Source organism: Nomascus leucogenys, chromosome 2 (genome assembly GCF_006542625.1).
Source record: "Nomascus leucogenys isolate Asia chromosome 2, Asia_NLE_v1, whole genome shotgun sequence".
Lineage (NCBI taxonomy): Eukaryota > Metazoa > Chordata > Mammalia > Primates > Hylobatidae > Nomascus > Nomascus leucogenys.
In genome coordinates, this window is record NC_044382.1 from 30163605 (window position 1) to 30175739 (window position 12135).

At 38.9% G+C, this 12135-nt stretch overlaps 1 protein-coding gene across 4 annotated transcripts in view; it reads left to right on the forward strand.

The window, feature by feature from the left end:
• Nucleotides 1-12135, forward strand: part of HTR4 (5-hydroxytryptamine receptor 4) — a 200872-nt gene that overhangs the window by 134913 nt on the left and 53824 nt on the right. For all 4 annotated transcript variants that reach the window (XR_001115209.2, XM_003266614.4, XM_030822692.1 and 1 more), the window contains one exon: nucleotides 4719-5287. Coding sequence is in view for 3 of the 4 variants with exons in the window: in XM_003266614.4 (XP_003266662.1) it covers nucleotides 4719-5287 (569 nt within the window). In the remaining variant the exon portion in view is untranslated. The remainder of the gene's footprint in view (nucleotides 1-4718; nucleotides 5288-12135) is intronic.

A 12135-nucleotide genomic window follows, 5' to 3' on the forward strand; every position in this document is an offset into this window, starting at 1 on the left:
TGTCACAGGGTCCAGTACAAATAAGACTTATTCCAGGAATTGTAATGCAATCAATGTAATTCATTGCATCAATAAAAGAAAGGGGAGAAAACCCACATGTTCATTTTGTTACTGCCAAAAATGCTTTGACAAAATTCAATACCCATTCATGATTTTTTTTAATCTCATCAAACCAAGAATAGAATGTAATTTCCTTAATCAAGTAGAGGGTGTTGACAAACAATTTAGCAAATATCATACTTAGTAAATTACTGAAGGCTCATCCCCTAAAACTGGGAGCGAAACAAGGTGTCAACTACTCTCATTTTTATTCAAAATTAGACGGGAGGCCCTATCAAGTTCAATAAAGCAAGAGAAAGTGATATCAGGATTGGAAAGAGAAAAAAATGTAACTGCCATTATTTGCAGATCATATAAGTATTTCCTGGAGAAAATTCAAAAGAATGTAAAGATGGGCCGGGCGCGGTGGCTCACACTTGTAATCCCAGCAATTTGGGAGGCCGAGGCGGGCGGATCACGAGGTCAGGAGATCGAGACCATGGTGAAACCCCGTCTCTACTAAAAATACAAAAAATTAGCCAGGCGTAGTGGCGGGCGCCTGTAGTCCGAGCTACTTGGAGAGGCTGAGGCGGGAGAATGGCGTGAACCCGGGAGGCGGAGCTTGCAGTGAGCCGAGATTGCGCCACTGCACTCCAGCCTGGGCGACAGAGCGAGACTCCATCTCAAGAAAAAAAAAAAAAGAATGTAAAGATGAAGTATTAGTTGATATCTAACTTAGCAAAGTTGCTGAATACATAGCCAGCTTACAATAAAAATCCTCACCAAGTTCTACATATTAGCAACAATTAGGAATAAGAATTTTAACATGGTACCATTTACAACAGAATAAAAACATAAAATACTTAGAAACAAATCTAACAAAAGATGTGCAAGACACAAAGAAAATTATGAAATTAAAAAGCATTATTGAAATATACTTAAAAAGACAAAGGGAAGGAATTACCATGTTAATTAATTCGAAGACTTAACATTGTAAAGATGTCAGTTTCCCTTAATAATTTTACTCTCATTCCAATCAAAATCCTAGAAGATCTTTCTAGAAATTGAGATATTGATTTAAATTTTATATGGAAATACTGAGATAAAAGATTATCCAAGAGCCTTCAAGAAAAGAAACCACAGTTCAAAGACTTTTATAACTAGATGTCTAAGATGTGTGAAGTTATAGAAGTTAAAGCAGTATATGCAGAGAGAGACAACTCAAGAGAACAAACAGGAAATCCAAACGTGGAGCAATGTGCATATACAGTCCTCTGATTTATGACCAAGGTTACACTGCAGTGCAACTAGGAAAAGATAATCCTTTCAATACATGCTGCAGGGGTCAATTCAATATCCATATCTTGTACATCATTCCATACAGAAAAACTAATTTCAGGTGGGTAGAAGCATTAAATGTAAAAACTGGTCAGGCACAGTGGCTCATGCCTCTAATCCCAGCGTTTTGGGAAGCTGAGATGGGCTGATAGTTTGAGCCTAGAGTTCGAGACCAGTCTGAGCAACACAATGAAACCCTGTCTTTATAAAAAATATTTAAAAATTAACTGGGAGTGGTGGCCCACACCTGTAGTCCCAGCTACTAGGGAGGCTGAGGTGGGAGAATTGCTAGAGCCTGGGAGTCAGAGGTTGTAGTGAGCACAACTGCACTCCAGCCTGGGCGACAGAGCAAGATCCTGTAAAAAAAAAAAAAAAAAAAAAAAAAAAAAAAGACATAAAAATTAACACAATAAAGATATGCTAAGTGATCATGTAAAAGAATGTCTTTACATCTCTTGACAATATCTTTGAGACCAAGTCTCACTCTGTCACCCAGGCTGGAGTGCAGTGGCATGATCCCAGCTCACTGCAACCTCTGCCTCCCGGGTTCAAGTGATTCTAGTGCCTCAGCCACCCTAGGAGCTAGAATTACAGGTGCCTGCCACCACGCCTGGCTAATTTTTGTATTTTTTTATAGAGACAGTGTTTTGCCATGTTGGCCAAGCCGGTCTTAAACTCCTGGCCTCAAGTGATTTGCCCACCTCGGCCTCGCAAGGTGCTGGGATTACAGGTGTAAGTCACTGTGCCCGGCCAGTATCTTTATACTTAGGCGTAAACAAAGATTTCATAAACAGGATACAAGTACTAACCTAAAGTATAGGTTCTTTCAGAGCTTCTTTGTATCACAAGATACTAGAGTGAAAAGCCATGCCACAGAGTGATATATGTGCAACACATAAATCTGACAAAAGACATCTAGAATATAAAAGAACTATTATGTTAAAAATCAATAAGAAAGAGAATCACAACTTAATTTTTAAAATGGGAAAATATCTGAATAATCAATTCGAAAGAGAGGATATCAAAAGGGCAAAACAGTGATTAACATTATTAGTTCTCAGGAGATGCACAGTAAAACTGCAATAAGAAACTGAAGGGTTGTAATAAACTTAGATTTGATTCAAGTTTATTGGATTTAATTCAAAATTACAATGAAATAGCCAGGACATAGTAAACAGGGAACAAAGATGCAGAAAGCAGGGCACACTGAGAGTTTGAGGTGACTTACTCGGATTGAAACTGAAGATACAGCTGCAAGAATTGGGACTGGCAAGATCTAGGCAATATTTTACCATTCTGAAGGCATGGCTCTCGTCCCATTGAAGGAAACAGAGTGCTAATTAGGAAACAGATGCAGAAACTCAGTCTCACATGCTTTCCAAAAGGAGTGATGTCAACGTACTATAATTATGTGGATATGGATGCCCAGGACACTTTCCAGTAACAAAGCATAAGACAAATCCTAATCTAAACCAATGGAAAGAGTCAAAAACACATAGAGTATTTTACTTACGTAATCAAATACACTTTACCAACATCATCAACAAATCCACAATGAGATATCCCTATATACTGACAATAAATTCCAAATGTTGGCGAGCATGTGGAGTAACTGGAACTCTCTTGCTCTCGTGGTGGGAATATAAATTGATACGGTCCCTTTGGGAACCGTTTGGCTGTATATACCCAAGCTATGAGACAGCAATTTCAGTCCTGGGTATATACCTAAGAGAGATGAAAATACACACACACACACACACACACACAAACTTCTACAAGAATATTCATAACAGTTTTATGCAAAATAGTGCAAACCCAAAAATAACTCAAATGTCTGTCAATATTGGAATATGTAATATTGTAGTTTATTCCTATAATGCAATATTATACTACAATGAAAAAGAATAAATTACCTGTACGTGCAATAATGTGAGTGATGCAATATTAAGTTAAAGAAGATACAGATTGTGTGTTTTATTATTATATCGATACTTAGCTGGAAAACAAAATTACATTATGATGATATAGATAAGTGGCTGTGTTTGGGCATATTAATGACTAGGAGAAGCATTTGGGAGGCTGCTGCATTGTTGATAATATTCTATGGTTTGATTTGAATAGTAATTACACAGGTATATTTACTATGTAATAATTGATTCATCTGTATATACACTTTATGTACTTTATATGTATTTTGGTCCAATAAAATATTCAAAAAAAGAAGGATGGAGGGTTCAGCTATGTCAAAGGTGTAGATGGCTCATTTAAAAGGAGGAATGGCAACACAGAGGTCATTGATAGCCTTGACCAGAGCATTTTCAATGGAGTGATTAGGGTGAACACCTAAATGGAGTGGTTTCAGGAGAGACTGGGAGGAGAGTAAGTTGAAGCATTGAGTATTGTCTAGGTTCTAACTCTTGTTGGGTTCCAAAGTCCCTCATGACCTTGCCCTACCCAATCTTTATATTCTTTTCTTCCATTAAAATATCTACCCTTTCTTTCCTCCAAGCCCTAAGGCCCCTCTTGGCTGTTACACTAAAACACAGGCTGTTACTACAACACAGGCTGTATTATCTAAATGAGACAAACCTCCATCAGGGAACTCAATAAGTAGAGAAATGACTCTAGAAAAGTGCCCCATGGCATCCCCCAAAGAGCTAAGTTTAGCATGGTATAGAGCAATGGTTCTCAAATATTAATGAGCTTTAGAATTATTAGAAAAAACTTGCTTAAAATGCATATATCTGGGCTTCATTGCCCAGAGATTTAGAATCAGTAGATCTTTCAGGGATGAGAGTGGAGGGCTGGCAGCAGGGAGTGGGCAGGAATCTGCACTTATAATATGTACTGCGGGTGACTCTAATGTTACTGATCTACAGACATTCTGTTAAGAGACTGATCTGTTATGTGCAAGCAGACAGGGAAGGGAGAACAGAGGCAGAATTCCACTTCTGGTTGGGTAAATGTAATAAATGATTCTGTCTCTATTTTATTTCTCTACTGTCCTGGAGCCTTCAGCTCCTCTTGTACAGATAAGTTATCTGAGCCCTGGGATATGATCGTGTTCCTTTTCTGTCATCAAGGTTCTTTGTGTTGTAGGCTTATAAGAAAACCAAAGCTTTGCTGATAAACTTTGTTCTTTCTTTCCTTTCCCCTTTACTCTTTTATTCTCCCATTTTCTTTCCCTGTTCTCTTCCCCTTCTTTTTATCTTCCAATCCTCCACTTTCTTCTTTTTCCGTTTTTCTTTTCTTACACTCTCCCCCATTTTTCCCACTTCTTTTTCACTTTTTCTTTCCTTTTTACCTCCTTTCCTCATTTCCTCTCTCCCTCCAACTCTCAGATAGAAAAGAGGAAGTTCAACCAGAACTCTAACTCTACATACTGTGTCTTCATGGTCAACAAGCCCTACGCCATCACCTGCTCTGTGGTGGCCTTCTACATCCCATTTCTCCTCATGGTGCTGGCCTATTACCGCATCTATGTCACAGCTAAGGAGCATGCCCACCAGATCCAGATGTTACAACGGGCAGGAGCCTCCTCTGAGAGCAGGCCTCAGTCGGCAGACCAGCATAGCACTCACCGCATGAGGACAGAGACCAAAGCAGCCAAGACCCTGTGCATCATCATGGGTTGCTTCTGCCTCTGCTGGGCACCATTCTTTGTCACCAATATTGTGGATCCTTTCATAGACTACACTGTCCCTGGGCAGGTGTGGACCGCTTTCCTCTGGCTCGGCTATATCAATTCCGGGTTGAACCCTTTTCTCTACGCCTTCTTGAATAAGTCTTTTAGACGTGCCTTCCTCATCATCCTCTGCTGTGATGATGAGCGCTACCGAAGACCTTCCATTCTGGGCCAGACTGTCCCTTGTTCAACCACAACCATTAACGGATCCACACATGTACTAAGGTGAGTATACTAAGGGAGTTCATCAATTTGGTTGATTTGTATCACTCAGAAGGGGTAATGCTCCAGTTTTCTGTTTCCAGAGGGGTATCCCTGAAACCTGCATAGAGTTTGCAAAGATTATAAAAGATTCTACTATCTGGTCTTGGAATACAGCAGCGGTTAAGAGCTCAGGCTCTGGAGGGAGACTGACTTGAATTCGAATCGAGTCCCCATAGTTCTGTGACCTTGGGCAGGTTATTTAAACATTATTAACCTCAATTTCATTTTTTAAAAACTTAAAATAATAATCACTGTATCTACACCACAGAGTTTTTATGAGAATCAAATTAGCTAGTGTATGTGGAGTGCACGGTACAGAGCCTGACACTTAACAAGTAATTGGTAAATGTTATCCATTATTATTTAAAGGTGGTACTTTAGACTAGTGGTTAAAAGCATGTATTTTAAAGTAAAATAGGTTTTGTCTTGATTCTCAGTGCTCCTACTAGCCATCTGCATACCCTCTCTTAGTTTTACTTTCCTCACCTTTAAAAAATTGTAATAATGTTAATTCTCATCTCATGTGGGTTTTGTGATGAGTAGAGATAATATATTCATATAGGCCATGACATACAGTAAGCACTCACAATGACACTAAAAGTTTTATTAATATTAGGACCAATAGTAATAACGTAGTGCCTGAAAATCTAATATAGCCATAAATAACATGATAAACTAAAATAAATACCATAATAAATATACAACAGTAATACCATGTGATATAATTGATGTATGGGCAATCTAGAATTGGGGTAGAAAGGAAAGGAAGCTGATTTGGCTTAAGAAGCTCAGGGAAGGCTTCACAGAACACAGAACAGTATTTCCTAAGAATTTGAGACATGGAGGAGAAGGCAGGGAAGCCATTTCAGGCAGATAGAACAGTACAAGGAAGGAAATGAAATAGAATACCGACAGGTCCAGTGATTTTTTTTTCCCCAAGGTCACATAAGTGGATGGAGGTGGGAGTGACTTTGGAGTTGAATGTCCAGTGTCTAGTTATGGTACCTCTTTCCAAACCCTGAGACTTTTCTGGTCACCCTGGGCTAGAATTGTTCTCAGCTATGCAAAGCTGTGTGTGATAAGTACATCCATCCTGTAGCAAAACTGGATTGCCAATGACATTTTTTTCTTTGCCCTGAGATGCACAGGAATTTCTAAGGAGAAGTTCCTTCTTTGAGACAAGCATTTAATTTTTCTGATAATGATTAGTATTCAGCTGTTCTGGCAACTGAAAATTGGGGGATATTTTCATTTGCATGTGTAAGAAAAGAAGAAAAGAAAAATAAGAATTGCTATAAAATATAAACCCTGTGCCTCAGAGGCTGCTCAGAGCATGAATTCCTTTTTTTGCTACAAGTGTAGGCAGATTTGTAGCTAAAGCCTAGCATGGTGTTGTGGTTTCAGCTGGAGGAAAGGCCCCAAAGGATACTCCTAGAAACTGACATTCTCTCTTAATTATTATGCCTTCATGAGTGTCATAGAAAGAAATCAACCATAAAGTGTGTGTACAAGAACTTCTGTGTGGGTGCCAAATAGGTTTTAGCTATTTAAGCTAGCAGTTGCCTAAGTACAGGCTGTTGACAACTTACAAACAGCGTATGCTCTGGTAATACATTTGCTAAGTCAGTTGTTTAGCAGTTGATGGTTTATTTCATAGAGAGTTTGGGAGTTTCTAGGGCAGCCCAAGAAAGCCTATTTTACTAAATAAGATGTATTGTTAAAATCCTGCTGCGTCTGGTAATCTGCAGGATCATTGTAAAGCAAAGAGACAATTTAGAGATGGCATATGGATGTACACTCCATATTTTCTTCCATAAATTTCTTTTTTTTTTGAAGAATCTTATATGGTATGAGTACAATTACCATTTTATTTTATTTTATTTTATTTATTTTTTTATTATACTTTAGGTTTTAGGGTACATGTGCACAATGTGCAGGTTTGTTACATATGTATACATGCGCCATGTTGGTGTGCTGCACCCATTAACTCATCATTTACATTAGGTATATCTCCTAATGTTATCCCTCCTCCCTCCCCTGACCCCATGACAGGCCCCAGTGTGTGATGTTCCCCTTCCTGTGTCCAAGTGTTCTCGTTGTCCAATTCCCACCTATAAGTGAGAACATGCGGTGTTTCGTTTTTTGTCCTTGCTAGTTTGCTGAGAATGATGGTTTCCAGCTTCATCCATGTCCCTACAAAGGACATGAACTCATCATTTTTTATGGCTGCATAGTATTCCACGGTGTATATGTGCCACATTTTCTTAATCCAGTCTATCATTGATGGACATTTGGGTTGTTTCCAAGTCTTTGCTATGCGAATAGTGCCACAATAAACATACGTGTGCATGTGTCTTTATAGCAGCAAGATTTATAATCCTTTGGGTATATACCCAGTAATGGGATGGCTGAGTCAAATGGTATTTCTAGTTCTAGATCCTTTAGGAATCACCACACTGTCTTCCACGATAGTTGAACCAGTTTACAGTCTCACCAACAGTGTAAAAGTGTTCCTATTTCTGCATATCCTCTCCAGCATCTGTTGTTTCCTGACTTTTTAATGATCGCCATTCTAACTGGTGTGAGGTGGTATCTCATTGTGGTTTTGATTTGCATTTCTCTGATGGTCAGTAATGATGAGCGTTTTTTCATGTGTCTGTTGGCTGCATAAATGTCTTTTGAGAAGTGTCTGTTCATATCCTTTGCCCACTTGTTGATGGGGTTGTTTGTTTTTTTCTTGTAAATTTATTTGAGTTATTTGTAGATTCTAGATATTAGCCCTTTGTCAGATAAGCAGATTGCAAAAATTTTCTCCCATTCTGTAGATAGCCTGTTCACTCTGATGGTAGTTTCTTTTGCTGTGCAGAAGCTCTTTAGTTTAATTAGATCCCATTTGTCAATTTTGGCTTTTGTTGCCATTGCTTTTGGTGTCTTAGACATGAAGTCCTTGCCCATTCCTATGTCCTGAATGGTATTGCCTAAGTTTTCTTCTAGGGTGTTTATGGTTTTAGGTCTAACATGTAAGTCTTTAATCCATCTTGAATTAATTTTTATAAGGTGTAAGAAAGGGATCCAGTTTCAGCTTTCTACATATGGCTAGCCAGTTTTCCCAGCACCATTTATTAAATAGGGAATCCTTTCCCTATTTCTTGTTTTTGTCAGGTTTGTCAAAGATCAGATGGTTGTAGATATGTGGTATTATTTCTGAGGGCTCTGTTCTGTTCCATTGGTCTATATCTCTGTTTTAGTCCCAGTACCATGCTGTTTTGGTTACTGTAGCCTTGTAGTATAGTTTGAAGTCAGGTAGCATGATGCCTCCAGCTTTGTTCTTTTGGCTTAGGATTGACTTGGCAATGCAGCTCTTTTTTGGTTCCATATGAACTTTAAAGTAGTTTTTTCCAATTCTGTGAAGAAAGTCATTGGTAGCTTGATGGGGATGGCATTGAATCTATAAATTACCTTGGGCAGTATGGCCATTTTCACGATATTGATTCTTCCTATCCATGAGCATGGAATATTCTTCCATTTGTTTGTGTCCTCTTTTATTTCGTTGAGCAGTAGTTTGTAGTTCTCCTTGAAGAGGTCCTTCACATCCCTTGTAAGTTGGATTCCTAGGTATTTTATTCCCTTTGAAGCAATTGTGAATGGGAGTTCACTCATGATTTGGCTCTCTGTTTGTCTGTCATTGGTGTATAAGAATGCTTGTGATTTTTGCACATTGATTTTGTATCCTGAGACTTTGCTGAAGTTGCTTATTAGCTTAAGGAGATTTTGGGCTGAGATGATGGGGTTTTCTAAATATACAATCATGTCATCTGCAAACAGGGACAATTTGACTTCCTCTTTTCCTAATTGAATACCCTTTATTTCTTTCTCCTGCCTGACTGCCCTGGCCAGAACTTCCAACACTGTGTTGAATAGGAGTGGTGAGAGAGGGCATCCCTGTCTTGTGCCAGTTTTCAAAGGGAATGCTTCCAGTTTTTGTCCATTCAGTATGATATTGGCTGTGGGTTTGTCATAAATAGCTCTTATTATTTTGAGATATGTCCCATCAATACCTAATTTATTGAGAGTTTTTACCATGAAGAGTTGTTGAATTTTGTCAAAGGACTTTTCTGCATCTATTGAGATAATCATGTGGTTTTTGTGTTTGGTTCTGTTTATATGCTGGATTACATTTATTGATTTGCGTATGTTGAACCAGCCTTCCATCCCAGGGATGAAGCCCACTTGATCATGGTGGATAAGCTTTTTGATGTGCTGCTGGATTTGGTTTGCCAGTATTTTACTGAGGATTTTTGCATCGATGTTCATCAGGCATATTGGTCTAAAATTCTCTTTTTTTTGTTGTGTCTCTGCCAGGCTTTGGTATCAGGATGATGCTGGCCTCATAAAATGAGTTACAGAGGATTCCCTCTTTTTTTATTGATTGGAATAGTTTCAGAAGGAATGGTACCAGTTCCTCCTTGTACCTCTGGTAGAATTTGACTGTGAATCCGTCTGATCCTGGATTTTTTTTGGTTGGTAGGCTATTAATTATTGTCTCAATTTCAGAGCCTGTTATTGGTCTATCCAGGGATTCAACTTCTTCCTGGATTAGTCTTGGGAGGGTGTATGTGTCCAGGAATTTATCCATTTCTTCTAGATTTTCTAGTTTATTTGCATAGAGGTGTTTATAGTATTCTCTGATGGTAGTTTGTATTTCTGTGGGATCAGTGGTGATATCCCCTTTGTCAGTTTTAGATCTTTCCTGCTTTCTCTTGTGGGCATTTAGTGCTATAAATTTCCCTCTACACACTGCTTTAAATGTTTCCCAGAGATTCTGGTATGTTGTGTCTTTGTTCTCACTGGTTTCAAAGAACATCTTTACTTCTGCCTTCATTTCATTATGTACCCAGTAGTCATTCAGGAGCAGGTTGTTCTGTTTCCATGCAGTTGAGCGGTTTTGAGTGGGTTTCTTAATCCTGAGTTCTAGTTTGATTGCACTGTGGTCTGAGAGACAGTTTGTGATAATTTCTGTTATTTTACATTTGCTGAAGAGTGCTTTACTTCCAACCATGTGGTCAATTTTGGAATAAGTGTGATGTGGTACTGAGACAAATGTATATTCTCTTGATTTGGGGTGGAGAGTTCTGTAGACATCTATTAGGTATGCTTGGTGCAGAGCTGAGTTCAATTCCTGGATATCCTTGTTAACTTTCTGTCTCGTTGATCTGTCTAATGTTGACAGTGGGGTGTTAAAGTCTCCCATTATTATTGTGTGGGAGTCTAAGTCTCTTTGTAGGTCTGTAAGGACTTGCTTTATGAATCTGGGTGCTCCTGTATTGGGTGCATGTATATTTGGGATAGTTAGCTCTTCTTGTTGAATTGATCCTTTTACCATTATGTAATGGCCTTCTTTGTCTCGTTTGATCTTTGTTGGTTTAGAGTCTGTTTTATCAGAGACTAGGATTGCAAGCCCTGCCTTTTTTTTGTTTTCCATTTGCTTGGTAGATCTTCCTCCATCCTTTTATTTTGAGCCTATTTTTTTTTCTGCACATGAGATGGGTCTCCTGAATACAGCACACTGGTGGGTCTTGACTCTTTATCCAATTTGCCAGTGTGTGTCTTTTAATTGGAGCATTTAGCCCATTTACGTTTAAAGTTAATGTTGTTATGTGTGAATTTGAGCCTTTCATTATGGTGTTAGCTGGTTATTTTGCTTGTTAGTTGATGCAGTTTCTTCCTAGCATTGATGGTCTTTACAATTTAGCATGTTTTTGCAGTGGCTGGTACCAGTTGTTCCTTTCCATCTTTAGTGCTTCCTTCAGGAGCTCTTGTAGGGCAGGCCTGGTGGTGGTGGTGACAAAATCTCTCAGCATTTGCTTGTCTGTAAAGGATTTTATTTCTCCTTCCCTTATGAAGCTTAGTTTGGCTGGATATGAAATTCTGGGTTGAAAATTATTTTAAGAATGTTGAATATTGGCCCCCACTCTCTTCTGGCTTGTAGAGTTTCTGCCGAGAGATCAGCTGTTAGTCTGATGGGCTTCCCTTTGTGGGTAACCTGACCTTTCTCTCTGGCTGCCCTTAACATTTTTTCCTTCATTTCAACTTTGGTGAATCTGACAATTATGTGTCTTGGAATTTCTCTTCTCCAGGAGTATCTTTGTGGTTTTCTCTGTATTTCCTGAATTTGAATGTTGGCCTGCGTTGCTAGGTTGGGGAAGTTCTCCTGTATAATATCCTGCAGAGTGTTTTCCAACTTGGTTCCATTCTCCCCATCACTTTCAGGTACACCAATCAAACATGGATTTGGTTTTTTCACATAGTCCCATATTTCTTGGAGGCTTTGTTTGTTTCTTTTTACTCTTTTTCTCTAAACTTCTCTTCTCACTTCATTTCATTCATTTGCTCTTCAGTCACTGATACCCTTTCTTCCAGTTGATCAAATCGGCTACTGAAGCTTGTGCATTCGTCACGTAGTTCTCATGCCATGGTTTTCGGCTCCATTAGGTCATTTAAGGACTTCTCTACACTGGTTATTCTAGTTAGCCATTCATCTAATCTTTCTTCAAGGTTTTTAGCTTCTTTGCGATGGGTTTGAACTTCTCCTTTAGCTAGGAGAAGTTTGATCGTCTGAGGCCTTCTTCCCCCAATTCATCAAAGTCATTCTCTGTCCAGCTTTGTTCCATTGCTGGCGAGGAGTTGCGCTCCTTTGGAGGGGGACAGGTGCTCTGATTTTTAGAACTTTCAGCTTTTCTGCTCTGTTTTTTCTCATCTTTGTGGTTTTATCTACCTTTGGTCTTTGATGATGGTGACATATGGATGGG